General features: G+C 33.4%; 2 protein-coding genes across 2 annotated transcripts; one reads left to right on the top strand and one right to left on the bottom strand.

Annotated features, from left to right (window-relative positions):
• Positions 1 to 3,284: 3,284 nt before the first annotated feature.
• Positions 3,285 to 5,660, top strand: LOC143566822 (alcohol dehydrogenase 2-like). The gene is made up of 9 exons (XM_077053412.1): positions 3,285 to 3,342; positions 3,485 to 3,621; positions 3,714 to 3,760; positions 3,870 to 4,195; positions 4,279 to 4,361; positions 4,781 to 4,856; positions 4,960 to 5,117; positions 5,204 to 5,365; positions 5,449 to 5,660. The coding sequence occupies exons 1-9, from the start codon at positions 3,306 to 3,308 to the stop codon at positions 5,563 to 5,565; spliced, it is 1,143 nt and encodes a 380-aa protein (XP_076909527.1). The 5' UTR covers positions 3,285 to 3,305; the 3' UTR covers positions 5,566 to 5,660.
• Positions 5,661 to 15,125: 9,465 nt separating this feature from the next.
• On the bottom strand, positions 15,126 to 16,542 carry LOC143566821 (alcohol dehydrogenase 1-like). Its single transcript, XM_077053411.1, has 6 exons — positions 16,248 to 16,542; positions 16,054 to 16,136; positions 15,904 to 15,979; positions 15,644 to 15,801; positions 15,401 to 15,562; positions 15,126 to 15,317 (listed from the first exon to the last, which is right to left on the bottom strand). Exons 1-6 carry the CDS (start codon positions 16,456 to 16,458, stop codon positions 15,204 to 15,206), a joined length of 804 nt encoding a protein of 267 aa, XP_076909526.1. The 5' UTR covers positions 16,459 to 16,542; the 3' UTR covers positions 15,126 to 15,203.
• Positions 16,543 to 17,208: the final 666 nt, after the last annotated feature.

Genomic DNA, 17,208 nt, shown 5'->3' with positions numbered 1-17,208 from the left:
GAATTAAAAATATAATTCAGTTTTATAAAAATGCAATCAGGGTAAAAAGGTCCATTTGCGTAACTAAAGGGTCGTTACGTTCAAAAACCACCCCAATGATGTGTTAACAACTCTATACGATTCGTACTCGTATAACCCTCACATGACTAACTAATGTACGGATAACAGTTTTTTCTGTCTATATGGGTCGTATAGCCTCTATACGAGCCATATAGGCTTCAAACACCTGACACTCTCCAACAAAAGGACAAAGTTTTGCACTTATACGGCTCGTGTGGCCCCTATACGAGCTGTATAGGCACATATGGTGTCTACATAACCTATATGGCGTGGGAATAACCTATGCCTGATTAAAAGGGAGCAATATTGGTGTGTATGGTTTGGACCATTTGGTTATTAGCTTTAATTGAACCGAAATAATTGATTAATCAATTTCTATAGTCAATCGGTTTTTGGTTAATCAGTTCAGTTTATTCAATTAGTTTGCTAGTTTTTGGTTCAGTTAATAACCAAAACTGAATTTGGGCTAACATTTTTGCTTAAAAAATACTTGAAATTTAGTTACAAATACATGAAGTGGTGGTATAAATACATGACATTGATATATAAAATATGAAACATGGGTATAAAAGCTATAAATATATGAAAATATGAATTGTTCGGTTCAGTTAATCGAGAAACCGATAACGGTTTGGTTTTCAGTTAATTTGGTTTTGGTTAATTACGGTTTGGTTTTATTGGTTTATAATTCAGTTTCGGTTAATGATTCGGTAATTGTCCATCTCTTAGAGAGGACTGAGGAGTGTGTTATGGGCCTAAGCCTTCATGAACCGTCGAAGTGAATTGGTTAGATACTGGGCTGAGTATTAACTATTAATAAGCCCAGTTCAGGGCATTAATTACACATTTGCATGCATGTCCTCTTCCCTTATGTTAATTGTTTTGATAAATCATTGAGTAAATTATACACACATTTTAATGGCAAGTCAAATCTTCACCGTATGTTGTCTGTTTTAATAAATTACACATATGGTCTCAACTGTTTGCGACACGCTTCATACTTTTGATCTCTAGCGCTAAATGTTTTAAGTTACTTTAGTGTGAATGGTATTCGTTACTCGTTAGCCTTTGATAGGGTATGGTGACAACGGATGTGAGGTTGTGTAATTTACAAAAACTAACATAAAAACAGTATATCATCCGTTCCATTAAAAGTTCAAAAGTGTGACAGGTAAACAATATATAAGATCATACGCATAAATTCTTAAAAATATTAGAGTAAAGTGCCATTTTAGTTCTTGTGGTTTAGCAAATAATGCGAATTTAGTCTAAAAAGTTTATTTTTTGCATATGGACCCTCCACGTTTCCCAGTTTTTGCCAATTACATCCAAATCACTAACCCCGTTAAATTTGATCGTTAAGTCAGGGGTAGACATGTTTTTTCACTCTTTCTTTATTATAATACTTATTTAAGTAAACTACGGTTTTCGTCCCTCTAATTTGTCAAAATCTGCAGTTTTAGTCCAGTAGTTTCAAATTTGCAATTTTCTTCCTTATGGTTTCATTTTACTTGCAATTAAACCCGAATTTATTAACCTTGTAAAGTCTTGTCGTTAACCCATTTGCGTGCCCCTCATGCGACCATCAATTTTGTTTTTTCTCTCTCTAAATAAACCTCAGCCCTAATTCGCAACCCCCTCGCGTGAGGGGCTCGGGTGTATTTGGGGAAAAAGGGAAAAAAGAAGGAACAAAATTGCCCCTCACGTGAAGGGCACACGTGATGGGTTTAACAACCAAACTTAACGAGATTAGGGAATTCGAGTTTAATTGCAAGTGAAATGAAACCATAGGAGAGAAAATTGCTAACTTAATACTATTTGACTAAAACCGCAGATTTGGACAAACCACAAGGACGAAAACCGCAGTTCACTGAAATAAGTATTATAATAAATAAATAGTGAAAAGACATGTCTACCCCTGACTTAACGATAAAATTTAATGGGGTTAGTGATTTGGATGTAATTGGCAAAAACTGGGAAACGTGGAGGGTCCATATGCAAAAAATAAAACTTTTTGGACTAAATTCGCATTATTTGCCAAACCACAAGGACTAAAATGACACTTTACTCAAAATATTAACTAAAAGTAAAATTTTGAAAACCAACTACCTTTCTTTTTTATTAAATATTAAAATGAAAATTTATGCTTTTCAAATTTTATGTATACATTTTCTTATATATAAATTATTCTTACAATCATCGGTATATATATATATATGTATATATATAGATGGGAGAGATTCACACAAATAAAATTAACAAACTAGACATACAAATAATTATGAGTAATAATAGTTTTGAACTAAAGTAATTATGTATAAAAATATAATAGTGTAATAATAATTACTCTGGTTCAAAAGTTATTGTGTAATAATAATTATTCTAATTATAAGATAATTACTCTAGTTACTCTAGGGATTCGAACTTGAGTTTCGTTTGGAAAACCCAAGCCTCTTATCAGTAGGCAATAAATGAGGGAATCATCGGTACATATATTTTTTTTTTGGAACGATCAACTAAGTAACACCGGGTACTCTGTACGCGGCCCCCGTTGGCTAAAAGTATCTCGAGCCGACCACGAGTCGGGACGAACGGAGCCCCTATCAGTCCACATATTGAGGGATTCTCCGGATAAACCCCGAGCCCCACGCTCGCCAAACGGCACGGCAACGAGGAGCCGGTAAAACCGGGTGAATAAGGACTAAAACCCTGAAAAGTCAGGGTCATCCATCATATCTCTCGTATACATTGGTGATAATGATGTTTGAAGCTCCTTCCTCTCACTAGTTTAATGAATACTTTACCATTAAGCCACATTCAATTTATAATAATCGGTACATATAAATCCTTTTCATGAGTTTTAACTATTAATAAAACCTTTAATTCTAAAATGGTAATTCCAAAACCAGCTTGAGGTGTACTCACTTGAAAAAGTTATTCCAACTTGTGTACTAAAATATAAAAAACAATAACCTAAGCATCTCTTTATTCAGAACCCTAACAAACCCAAAACCTGGTTCCTGATTCCTAAATACTAATCCTGGTTTAGCCACTTGATTACAACCATATTCAACTCACAAAACAACTTCTCCAGTTCAATATTCTACCAAAAAAATATATTAAAAAAATAATTAAATTAATTCATTTCATCCCTTTAAATACCAAATTCTTCATCTCATCACTTCATCTCAAACAACAAACAAAGTCATATTATTAAGTATTAACAACAGTCAAGTTACAAAAAAATGTCAAGCACTAATGGTCAAGTGATTCGATGCAAAGGTAATCATTTTTATCTAAACGCAGTTTTTAAAAGACTTTGTTTTACTATTCATTAAAGCAAGCAGTAAAGCTTTACTGTTTGTTGCATGTTTGCCTTCTATTTCGATTTAACCTTTTTTTAATATTATTATTATTGTTACAGCCGCGGTGGCGTGGGAGGCCGGAAAGCCGCTAGTGATCGAAGAAGTAGAGGTGGCACCGCCGCAGAAAATGGAAGTCCGGATCAAGATCCTCTTCACTTCCCTTTGTCACACTGATCTGTACTTCTGGGAAGCCAAAGTAAGTACTTCAATTAATATTATTCATATCACATATTCACATATATTAAAATTTTGGTTATTAATTTTTATTATTTATTACCAACTTTGTAGGGGCAAAATCCTGTATTCCCAAGAATATTAGGACATGAGGCTGGAGGGTAAGTAACAACATTGTAACGTGTTAGATTATTGTAACATATTAATACACATACGTGACAATTGTTGATCTAGTTAATAATATGATTGGTTTGGTTAATATGAACACAGGGTTGTGGAGAGTGTTGGTGAAGGGGTGACTGATCTCCAGCCCGGTGATCACGTGCTCCCGGTTTTTACTGGAGAATGCAAAGAGTGTGCGCATTGTAAATCTGAAGAGAGTAACATGTGTGACCTTCTGAGGATCAACACGGACCGTGGAGTCATGATCCACGATCAGAAATCGCGGTTTTCAATCAATGGGAAACCGATATTTCATTTTGTGGGGACGTCTACGTTTAGCGAGTACACGGTTGTTCATGTTGGGTGTCTTGCAAAGATTAACCCTCTTGCTCCTCTTGATAAAGTTTGTGTGCTTAGTTGTGGCATCTCTACAGGTTAATATTTTGAGACATTATTTTTTTGGATATTGTTGATCTTTTTAATGTTGTTTTTATCATAATTGTTTTGTGTTTTTCAGGGCTTGGTGCCACTCTGAATGTCGCAAAACCGAAAAAAGGCTCTTCTGTTGCGATTTTTGGTCTGGGAGCTGTGGGACTTGCTGTAAGTTTTCTCAAACTGTAACTCTTAAAACATATAACAAATAGGGGTGCAAACGAGCTCAGATAGATAAAAATATCTAAACGAACCTAGTTTTTTCGAGTTATCGAGTCTGACCTCGAGCCTTGTGTGTTTTTTAGTTCTACGTCTTCTAGACTTCAATGTATTAGTTTTACATTACCTAGTCGAGCTTGAATAGTGCCTTGGCTCGTTTAAGGTACCACACAACACGAGCTCAAGCTGAACTTAGGCTTGTTTAAAGTTTTTATGAAAATGTATAAAAATAATTAAAAACTTATACAAACTAATTAATTAATACTAAACGAGCCGAGCTTGAGCCCTAATTAGTCAAAATGGCACTCTCATCTCGGCTCGTTTACACCCCTAGTAATGAAAATGCTAATAATGTGTTTTTGATATAGGCTGCTGAAGGTGCAAGAATTGCTGGTGCTTCAAGGATTATTGGGGTTGATCTTAATGCCAATAGATTTGAGCTTGGTAAGTTAATTACAAGATATATGAATATTTTTGTAGCTTAAAATGTGTATAAACTATCAAGTTAAATTTATAATATTATGTTGTTTTTTTTTAACAACTTTAGCTAAGAAATTTGGGGTCACGGAGTTTGTGAACCCGAAAGATTACAAGAAACCAGTGCAAGAAGTGATTGCGGAGTTGACGAATGGAGGAGTGGACCGGAGTGTTGAATGTACCGGTCATATTGATGCTATGATCTCGGCTTTTGAATGTGTTCATGATGTATGAATCTACATTTACACATTTCCCATACTAATATTTTAGTTATATTTGTTACAATTTATTTTATTTTATTTTATTTGATACAGGGTTGGGGTGTTGCTGTTCTGGTTGGTGTTCCACATAAAGATGCCGTGTTCAAGACGGGTCCAATGAATGTATTAAATGAAAGAACCTTGAAGGGTACCTTCTTTGGAAACTATAAACCGCGATCTGATATTCCTAATGTTGTTGAAAAGTATATGAACAAGGTAATTGGCACAAATATTCAAAGTCGAATTACTTATAAAAGTTTTAGTTTGACCATAAATGACTTTTGTTTGATTTGTTGTAGGAACTGGAGTTGGAGAAGTTCATAACACATGAAGTGCCGTTTCCTGAGATTAATACGGCATTTGATTTGATGCTTAAAGGTGAAGGTCTTCGTTGCATCATTCGCATGGATGCGTAAATGGAAAGATATATAATATGTTTGTGATGTTGTATATAAGTGAGTGTATAAAAGAAGAGACCGGTTGTTGTCTATTCTTATAATGTGTTTGTTTGTTGTTTTTGCTGTATTCGATGTTATGTATGAATGTTTCTATAAAAAATCCGGTTTCCTACATTCAAATGACTCTTAGCTACATAAAATATATGACATGTGTTTGATATATGAATAACTAGAATGAACCGACATAAAAGCATATGACAAACATGCAAAAGTATTTGTTTAAATCTCAGAGTTTGAAACACGACTTGGGTAATGTATTCTATAAAGTATAAATTAACGTATTCGTCTCGTGTATCGTATTGATGTGTCATGTTAGCGACTAGATCTTGGCTCGTGTAACGTCAATAAACTTATATACAGATGTAATGAAGGTATTATACTCCAGGTTGTCCATGATATCACTAAATATTTGGATGAAAGCATTAAACCACATTCAAAGTTTTAACTAACTTACCAGGACCTCCATTTACAATCATGGCCCTCTAATTATAAAACATTGGGTTCCATTTATTATCATCTAATAGCATAGAATAATGGCGGATTAATGAAACCCTAAAAGTTGTGTTCAATCGAAATCCACATGTAGCGATGATTATGCACACTTCACTTTTGCAATCGACACGTATAGCCCCTACAAACCTCTTAAACGGCTACAAGAGTCCTCTAACTTGCGTTAACCACATGCCATCTCAGCACAACATTGGATCCCAAGCTATAACACATAAGAGAGGGGTGGGGTGGGGGTCACTCTTATCCTCTCTCTATCACCAACCGGTTAACGACCAAGATAGCACAAACATATGGGCTGACATGGCGACACTTTTCGTTAACTAACCCCCTTAACATTTGATCTTGAGGGTTAGGGTTGTCCTACGGGGTATGTCCAAATGTCCCTAGTCCCTTATTTTGTACATTTTTGTTGTATTTGTGAATGTTTTTTCAAAAGTTATATCCCCTCTAACTTTAAAAAAAAACTAAGCCCCTTAACATTAATTATTATATTTTATTAACAAATAACATTAATTATTATATTTTACAATAACTATTCGTATCATGACAAATCAAATAATCACACTTAACATAACATAATATAACATAACATATTATATTATATCATATTATATCATATGAGTTATTATATCTTTATTCTAATATATCATATTATATCATATATTCAGTAACCCAAAGTTTGTTGAAAACAAATCATAATATTTTCGAAAAAACTTTATAAATCCATTGTTGGATTAAATGTGAATCAATCTAAAAATATTTGGTTCTCTCATGAAAAATTGGGTTTCTGGCTACCTATATATCACCCTTAGTATCATGAAAACTTTAGTATCTAGATTACTTCACATGTAACAAAACACAAAGAGTAATAAACAAGTTATTAACATGACCCATATAAAACAAAAATAAAAGTTTTTTTTTTCTATCAAAACTAATACACCTCATGGGAATTAAGGCCATTATCTTTGGTTACATGGATTAGCACTTCGATCGTATTAAGTAATCATCTTGTAAGCTTGTGTTTTAAAACAAATTATATATAAAGTATATATAATTTGTTTAAACAATTATGAACCTCTCAGGTGATTGGCCTAAGTCGTTCTCCATCCCTTTGGCCCGGCCCTGCCAATGCCGCAAGAACTCAAATTCAGTTTTATTAGGCATTGATGACACAAGGTACCGGGCTATGGTGAACTTAATTAACATTGGCATTGGAAAAAAAATCAATATAATATTTACAACTTGATAAAGTTAATTAAAATTTAGTTTTTTTAATAACATAATTATAGTATTTATTTTTAATTATATAGAATCCAACTGTAACATAATAAAAAAATCTTTCAAGATCAATCACAAAATAAGAACAAAGATATGAATCAAAAGTTTGAGTTCTATTGCAAATAAAAATATAAACCTATTACATATTAATTAATTGGAAATCACAAAGTTACAATTACAAGTGTATAACATATTATTTCAATCACTATCCAATTCTAGGCTCTTTGTTTCTGTACATAATATCACCGAATGTTTTGATGAACTTGTTCACCACTCTACGATCCTGCTTGATTGATCTCAAACCGAACCATGTTCATAGTTTTCACCCCAGTTACCATGGTTCGATCATGGATTTCACCCGAGGTACCAAGTACACGCTATGAGCAACCAACATGTTATGAATAGAGCCTCGCAGACTGATAGAGAGATCAATGTATACTGTGAAATCACATAAAATGGTCAGAATGAGTTCAAAGCACAAAGCAAGAATTAAACTTATCAAATACAGTTGGAGTTAACAAGAACATTGATATCACTTGAATTACCACAACCAAAAGATCCATAGATAATTAAATAAGAATAAACACGAAAATTGCTTACATGAACACATAATCAGATGCATAATTGTACTGGGAATTAGGAGGATTAGAGCCGTGAAACCACCGGTCATGGCAGCATTGCTGTGGTGATTAGAGACGACGAAGTTAAGGATTTTTGAGATCATGCTAAAATTGCATCCCCTTATATAGAATACCAACTAGTGTTACAACGTAGTCCAAAATTTTCATATACATATAAAGATCCTTTTATGTTTGATTAATATAAAATAAGACAAAATATGATATTGGAATATACCAATTTGGGGTTACCAAGTCAACATGATTTATGAAATCATAATCACTTTTAGTATGCCAACTTATTATCATGTGATATTATTGATATAAAATTATATGACATATGCTATATTATAAGTTATAATAAGCTACAATATGTTACAATATTGTATGACATGCTCTCATTTGAAGTAATGTGATAATATCATTTGACATTATAATGTAATATAGTTATAATCAGTGGCAGATCTATGAATTTTTTTAGAGTGTTCACTGTTTTTATATGATCCAATTTCATAGGGTTGGACATAAAAATTTTCGTTCGGTTTGACAATTCATATGATAAAAATACGATTCAATAATCATGGGGTTATTAATACCTTTATCAATTCATCAACCAAGCGATGTGCAGGCTCCGTCGCAGGCTTGAAATCATTTGGTAACCCTGGTGGCTAACGTGTTTGTTTGACGAGTCAAATGAGCTTGGATCATTAATTATGTCTGCAAAACAAAGCCAAAAATAAGCGTTACATAGTAAATATTGTTTTAAAAGTTTTTTTTATCAAGACTTTACCTTTACTAATGCAGGATGTTGTTTAAAAAACTTTGCTTGCTCTTGTTAATATTTATTCATTTAATTCACTTCTAACACAAATAATTTCCTAAGGGTTTTTGCTTCGCTCCAACTTATAGGAATCTTCAAGTACTCCATACATCTTATATAAACTTCCATAGGTTTACTGAAGAAATAAAAAAAAAACAAATTATTATACAATATAATATAATAATAATTAAATAATCTTTATCAAACTCTATAACTTTGGGCAATAGATTCAACTTTCTTACATATTACAATTATGAAAATATAGGATTTTAATTTTAGGGACAATTAGTCCAAACTTAGGTAAAGACAAAGATCATAGTCCGCCTTTGGAGTGATTAGTTAAGGATACGAGGTTTCATATGTTTATACAATGCTAGAACCAACCGCCCTACCTGCTGAATGACAATACTCATTAATTACTTGGATCACCTTCCTTCTCGACAAAATGCAAACCATCGCACTTAGTAATTTGTGGCAAAACATTCAACTTTCTTACCATCCTGCAGTATATAGAACAATCTACGTTAAAAATAATAGAACTTACAGATATAAACATCTAAAATAATGATACAATTGTCATCAAAATTGGATCGATTATAATCCGCTAGATAGCTAACACAAAAAGAACTTACAGTGGACAATGGTGGTTCATGGGAAATGATTCTCGGCCACCAAGGAAGGTGATTAACTTTAGCCTAATATAAAGCTCAATCATCAAATTGGCTATACATTGGCTGATCGTTCTATGATTCTCAAACATTCCCGTATCTTGATCGATCTTTCCTAATTTAAGAATCAATACTTCTGTTATTTCAAGAAGAAGGCAAATATGGTTTAAATTGATAACATTGAAAATTTATCTAGATTTGATAAGTATTAACTATAACCCAAAACAACTTGATATATCTTCAGGTGAGTTATTACTATGATTATTATCTAAAACCTTAATCCAAAAACCCAGAATGATTCACCAAAGAACGATAAACCACTAAGTCTAGAATAGATACTAAATAGACCTAAAAAAACAATACAAGCAATGATTGAAATATAATCTCATACCACAAACTCTCAAAATGTGAAAAGAAAGAGAAACAAAATTGGGATGAAGAAGACGGTCGAAGACAAAACGAGAGCGGCGCAATAGAACCCTAAAATTTGTGTACAACAAAATCCACCGATAGCGATGATTATATACTCCTCAATTTTGCAATTGACATAAACAAACCTATCAGTCCTCTTAAAAAACTGCAAAAGTCCCCCAACTTTAGCCTTCATGCAGAACTTGAACAAAATACAACAAATATTTATATTAAATATATATATATATATATATATATATATATATATATATATATATGACATTTTGCAAACTTGGTGTGCACAAATTGGGTTGTAGTTTGTGCTTGACTAATATATTTTTTTTTGTCAATCTTCATTTTTACTTTTAACCCCTATAGTTTTCATACTTTACATGTTTTTCACAAAACATTTTTCATTGTTAACCACAATAGTTTTTTTTTCTTTTATCTTTGGTCCCCAACATTTTTCATAGTTACAATTGTTTTCATCTAATGTTTCGGTATAAATTTTGTGAGCTAATACGCTGCAACGCACAAAGGTAGCTCAAAAGACACAAAGATAGCCTAAAAGGCATAAAGTTAGCCCAAAAGGCATAAAGGTAGCCCAAAAGGCGTAAATATAGCTTAAAATGTATAAAGGTAGCCTAAAAGGCACAAGTGGAATCCAAAAGCCATAAATGAAGCCCAAAATGCACAAATGAACGAAAAGGCATAAAGGTTGGCCAAAAAGCACAAAGGTAACACAAAACGAACAAAAGTAGTCAAAAGGCACAAAGGTGGGCCGAAAGGCACGCAGGTAACCCCAAAGGAACAAAGGTAGCCCAAAAGGCATAAAAATATAGGTAACATAAGGCATAAGTGTAGCTTAAAAGGTGCAAAGGTAGCCCATAGCTTAAGAGGTGCAAAGGTTGTCCAAAATGCATAAATGGAAGCCAAAATGCATGCATAAAGCCCAAATGACACAAATAGACGAAAAGTCATAAAGGGTACCCAAAAAGCACAAAGGTAGCCAAAAAGGTACAAATATAGCCCGAAACCCTAGCGCCACCACCAAAGCTCCTCATCGTCGATCACCATCGTGTATCTGATACATCGCTCACTGCTTATGTATCTTTATACTTACAAGATGTTATTTTATACTATTATACTTTAGAAGTTAGATTTTTATACTCTTTGTTTGGTGAATTCGATAAACAAATATTTTAAAGCGGTTTGCCGGGTTTTAACCAAAACCGATGCGAATCGAATTTGGTTCGATTATCGCATTGTCGAATTCGGTTCGATTTGATTTTCAATTAGGGATAAAATAAAACCTCAAAATCAAACAAATCAAATCAAATAAATCATTATCCAAATCAATATAAATCCCTAGATAAGTTGCCTCCCTTTTAGCTAAGAGGTTAAGAGTTCAAATTCAAGGTGCGTTAGTTTGTGTTGAGGGTTAACTATAAAAGTAATAAAAGTAGATTACGAGCTCTTACCCAAAAAAAAAGGTGACAAACAAGTTAAATAATCAAACAAACTTTGATTTGGGTTGAGGGTTAACTTTTTGATAAAGATATTCAGAACTAGTTGAGTTGTATGAACTTTGAGAACTTATTGGTGATATAGCATTTAATTAAATATTTAGTTTAATGTGGTTGTGATTAATTTAGAATAAAAATTAAGATATGAGAGAAAAATAAAATAATATTTAATTATAAAAGGGTATTTAGGTAAAAGATGAATTCACCTTTTTTAAATTTCAATAAAAACACAAATAAATCTTTTCAAATCATGTTTTTGTGTTATATATGAAACTTAATAAATAATAAAAAAAAAACCAGATTTTTTTATGAAGCATATTAAAACTTATTACTATATTAAGCATATTTAAAAAATTGTAACTACTAACAAATTCAGATTTTTTTATAGAAAAATGGCAATTATACAGATTTATCTTTTAAGCAAAGTTATCGAAAAAGTACAAAAAAATACCAAAAAACTCTACATTAGTTACACAAAATATCCAACCATGAAATACACAAAATTGCATACTCAAATTACACAAATTACTAAAACTATACATGTAAGGAATTACATACATAAGCATGTAACTAGGGATGACAATGAAACCCGAACCTGATGGGAAAACCAGAAACCCGATATAAATGGGACGGGTAGTACCCGACCCATTAGGGTTTGGGATTAGTTTTAAAATTTTTCGCGGGTTTGGGACGGATTTGGGATTTCTAATATTACCCGATTACCCGATAACATAAACCCATTTACCCGATTATATACCCGATGTACCTGATATAACTTATTATATTATATATATATACACACACACTTATTATATTATATATATATATATGTTAGTGCACAGAAATTTGACACTGTGGATATATTATCCTGGCATATGTTTTGGATCAGTTATCCTTAGCGTGTGTTTCAGATCCCGTCATGATCAAGTATCCACAGTACTTATTATTTATTAACGGTTGTTCTCATGTGTTGTCTTATATTTAGCAGATATAACGGTTAGAAGACTCCGTCTATCCACTAACTTGCAGTCAAGAAGATATTGACGTGTCTGGATTAATTATCCTTTTGAAGAGTTCCAGAGCTATGTCAGGCTTGGTATTTGCTGCTATTAACGGTTGTATCTTATTTGAAAACTGATATTTAATAAGTGTAACGGCTAGAAGACCTGGTCTACCACCTATTCCGTAGCCTGAGTGATGGAGCACGTGGTCAAAGTGGCTCTTACGATTATATTGAAGACATGGCGGATTTTTAGGGATTATTAGTTAATAGTCTTTATTAATCACAACTCCCTTAAGTTATTATTTTTTGTATATAATGGAGATTGTGATCAGTTAGAAAACATATGTACTTACACACACTAGAGCATAACTAAACACTCTCTCTACACTAGCTTTCTTTGTAATCTCGATCATATACTCCATAAACACTTGTAATCACTTATTGTTCATTAATAAACTTGACGGTGATAGTTTTCACCGTCCGGGGGTTTTTTGTGCCGGAGACCACGATAACCATATACTCATCGACCAAAGGTTACCTTGTTGATCATTAACTAAAGTGCTTCGACCAAAGATTATCCTATTAATCCTTGGCCGGAGTTATTTTACCAACGATAAGGGCTTTTTCTCTCGTGATCAAGGGTTTTTTCCCTCGTGATCAAACCATTGTGTTCACCGATATCACGCTTATGCACTTGTTACTATCAAGTTAGCACCTTACCTTACATAACAGATTTGGATACTTGATCCTTAGCTGATTTTTGTCCAAAACAATATACTATATTCCAAATAATTTTTTGAAACTTGTTTATGTTAATTATTTGAGATATTTTATCTTTATGGTAACCATCTTTTTAATCAATTAGTTATATTTTGCCAAAACCCGGCGGGTTTTGAGCCGCGTATACCCGACGGGTATTTTATCAAAACCCGATAGGAAACCCGATGGGTAATTACCCGATTAAAACCCGGCGGGTTTGGGACGGGTTTGGGATTGACTTTTATAACCGGGTATGGGTTTGGGAATACCTAAACCCGACCCATTGCCATCCCGACACGTAACTTACACAAACCACACAAATTCCATAAATTACATTAACTAAGCAAATTACCTAACCACAAAAAACAAAAATTACATAAATTACCAATTACACATCTACACAAGGTATATAAATTACTCAACACAAAAAACACATATTACACAAAATGCACAAATCACTCAAATTGGACCTCAAGTAATATCACATCACAATATTAAATGAACCGAAAACGAATGACCATCGTATGAACTCTATATAACTTGTGTAATGAAATTTAATCGAGTAATTAGAAATAACATTATGTATCTATTATTGTTTTTCAGTTTTATTGAAATTCGAATTAAAAACAACGTTAACACACAAGCATGAAATTAGATATGATCATAAAAGTAGATTATCTGCTCAGACCCACATATCCATCTCAACACAAAGAAACATTTAAATTTCTGTTAAATTGCAAAACAGTATTTATATACATTTAACTTGTTAAATACTATAACTTATAAAAAAGAAAAAAAATCAATAAAAGTTGAAGTTTATTTAAAAATGTGCTTTATAGTCAAAAGGTCACTTAAATAAAAAGTACCAAACAATAATAAAAAAAACAACTCGATCTCATAAAAGCAACTATCAAATCTTGTTTTAAATTTAAAATCCATAATATTTATTAAAAATGTCCAACAAAATTTTACTTAGGAGGTGTTTGAGATTTCTTTTTACCTTTTTATAACAGGGCCGGCCCATAGGGATGGCGAGGTGGTCGACAGCCACAGGCTCAACACCCTGTTAGGCCCGAAATTTGTTTTAAAAAAAAATTATATTTATTTTTATTTAAAAAAATATGTATATTTAATGTTTAAAACTAATTACATGATCACTAGCTTTGTCTAGTGGCAAATGGGTATTACTCTCAACCAAAAAGTTACGGGTTCAAGTCTCATTTGAGACATGCTCAATCCTATTTTTACACAACCCATATTATAAACAAGTAAACCTATATTAAAATTAATTATTTAAACCAGCAAAATACTCCTTTTTAATTAAGGCTCAAAGAAAATTTTGCCTTCGGCCCAAAATTTTTTTTGCTTTCTCGGAGCCGAGCCTGCCTTATAATTTATAAGGAGAAATCATAAGTTACAAATGTGTAACTTATCAACATTTTCACTCACATTATAAAGAAACTCAAACACTTTTTTTTAACTTATCATAAGTTATAAGTTATAAGGAGGTAAAAATAAGGAATCCCAAACACCCCCTTAATGTACAACAAGTAATCCGTTTTTTTAGAATTTGTTAACGTTTTTTAACTCAAATTATATATAAAATATATTAAATTGTATTTGAACTTTGACATCTACAAAACATTTTCAAGAATAATGAAGTGTGTTTGTGGTGTGGGCATCTACAAAACATTTTCAAGAAAGGTACAAAATAAATTATATCATAATGAAGTGTGTTTGTGATGTCAATGGTTAATAGGTTTGTACATCTTTTAATTTCTTAATACTATCATGGCTGTCACTTTGGCATATGCAAACATCATTGTTGCTAGATCTATTAATCTATTTGTCCAGTCCAAACTCACCATTTTTTAATCAAAATCCTGAAGAACATTAATTTTATTCAAATAAACTCATGACAGACTGAGAATATTTGACAAAAGACCTCAAGAGCAAATTTACATGGAACATGAGAGATAACATAAATAAGAACCAAACACAAATTTAAGCATCCATGCGAATGATGCGAAGAACTTCGCCTTTAAGCATCAAATCAAACGCCTTATTGATCTCAGAAAACGGCACTTCATGTGTTATGAACTTCTCCAACTCCAGTTCCTACAACAAATTAGGCATAGATTGTTACAATTTACAATCATATATTTCTCCTAAACACATGTCATATGTAACATGCTACATACCTTGTTCATGTACTTTTCGACAACAACAGGAATATCAGACCGAGGTTTATAGTTTCCGAAAAAGGTACCCTTCAAGGTCCTTTCGTTCAATAAGTTCATAGGATTCGTTTTGAACACGGCGTCCTTATGTGGAACACCTACAAGAACAGCAACACCCCAACCCTGCACCAAATTTCAAATAAAAATTAAAAAAAATAAACCATAACAAAAGTAAAAAAAACGTGTATAAAAGTAGATTCATACATCATGAACACATTCGAAAGCAGAAATCATAGCATCATTATGACCGGTGCATTCAACGCTCCGGTCCACTCCTCCATTTGTCATCTCCGCAATCACTTCTTGCACTGGTTTCTTGTAATCTTTCGGGTTCACAAACTCCGTAACACCAAATTTCTTAGCTAAAGTTGTTAAAAAAACAACATAATATTATAAGTTTTAACTTGATAGTTTATACACATTTTAAGCTACAAAAATATTCATATTTCTTCCAATTAACTTACCAAGCTCAAATCTATTGGCATTAAGATCAACCCCAATGATCCTTGAAGCACCAGCAATTCTTGCACCTTCAGCAGCCTAATCACAAACATCTTATTAGTATTTCAATTACATATATTAACTTTTAAGAGTCACAATTTGAGAAAACTTACAGCAAGTCCCACAGCTCCCAAACCAAAAACCGCAACCGAAGAGCCTTTTTTCGGTTTTGCGACATTCAGAGTAGTACCAAGCCCTGAATAACACAAAACAATTATGATCAAAACAACATTAACAAGATCAAAAAATCCAAAAATAAAAAAAATATTAAATAAAAAAAATAAAAAAAATGAATCTTAGTATTAACCTGTAGAGATGCCACAACTAAGCACACAAACTTTATCAAGAGGAGCAAGAGGGTTAATCTTTGCAAGACACCCAACATGAACAACCGTGTACTCGCTAAACGTAGACGTCCCCACAAAATGAAATATCGGTTTCCCATTGATTGAAAACCGCGATTTCTGATCGTGGATCATGACTCCACGGTCCGTGTTGATCCTCAGAAGGTCACACATGTTACTCTCTTCAGATTTACAATGCGCACACTCTTTGCATTCTCCAGTAAAAACCGGGAGCACGTGATCCCCGGGCTGGAGATCAGTCACTCTGAAGAAACACTAGGTGCCCCCGAGTAGATTATGGATAATCTGGGGGTTAAGTAATGTTTCCCACGAAGGTTAGGTCCGGCAGAGATGGTTATTCTGATGACCTGCAAAACAGACACCGTGAGCTTGTCACTGAGAAGGGGGGGTTCCTCCTTGTGACCACCCTCCGGCGTGAGAATCAGACTAGATTGCTCTGAATATAAGTGTATATAAAGAGAGATTGCTAGAGAAGATAAGATACAAGATAATGATACCGTTCCAAGGTGTTGGAGTATTTATAGCCGAAGGTAGGTTTCCTAGCAGGTACAGCCAGCTGTATAATATTCCTTTTCCACCAACTGTGGGCTACGCACGTGCCATGCTGGTAGTTGGTGGGTAGGCAGCGGCTGATAGTGACATGGCCGGCTGTGTACTGTTCCTTTTCCACCAACTGCAGGCTATGTACGTGCCACGCAAGGGTTGGTGAGTAGGCAGCGGCTGATTGTGACATTTTGTACTAGAGCGTGCTCCTCGTACTGTTGTCGGTGAGCTGTCACCCTGTGATTGGTTCATGGGCCGCTCTGGTCAGATCTTGTCTATTTTGTCCATACCTTGGCAGGTATAGTACAAAAGACCTTCCAGAAGCGTACGGACTGGCTCATTTGGGCGGGAGTGTTCCCG

Source organism: Bidens hawaiensis, unplaced genomic scaffold (assembly GCF_021521415.1).
Source record: "Bidens hawaiensis isolate Kalapana, Puna unplaced genomic scaffold, B.hawaiensis_p1.1 tig00023054_1, whole genome shotgun sequence".
In the NCBI taxonomy this organism is placed as follows: Eukaryota; Viridiplantae; Streptophyta; class Magnoliopsida; order Asterales; family Asteraceae; genus Bidens; species Bidens hawaiensis.
The sequence above is the reverse complement of the archived record's forward strand: the minus strand, read 5'-3'. Positions and strand labels throughout refer to the sequence as shown.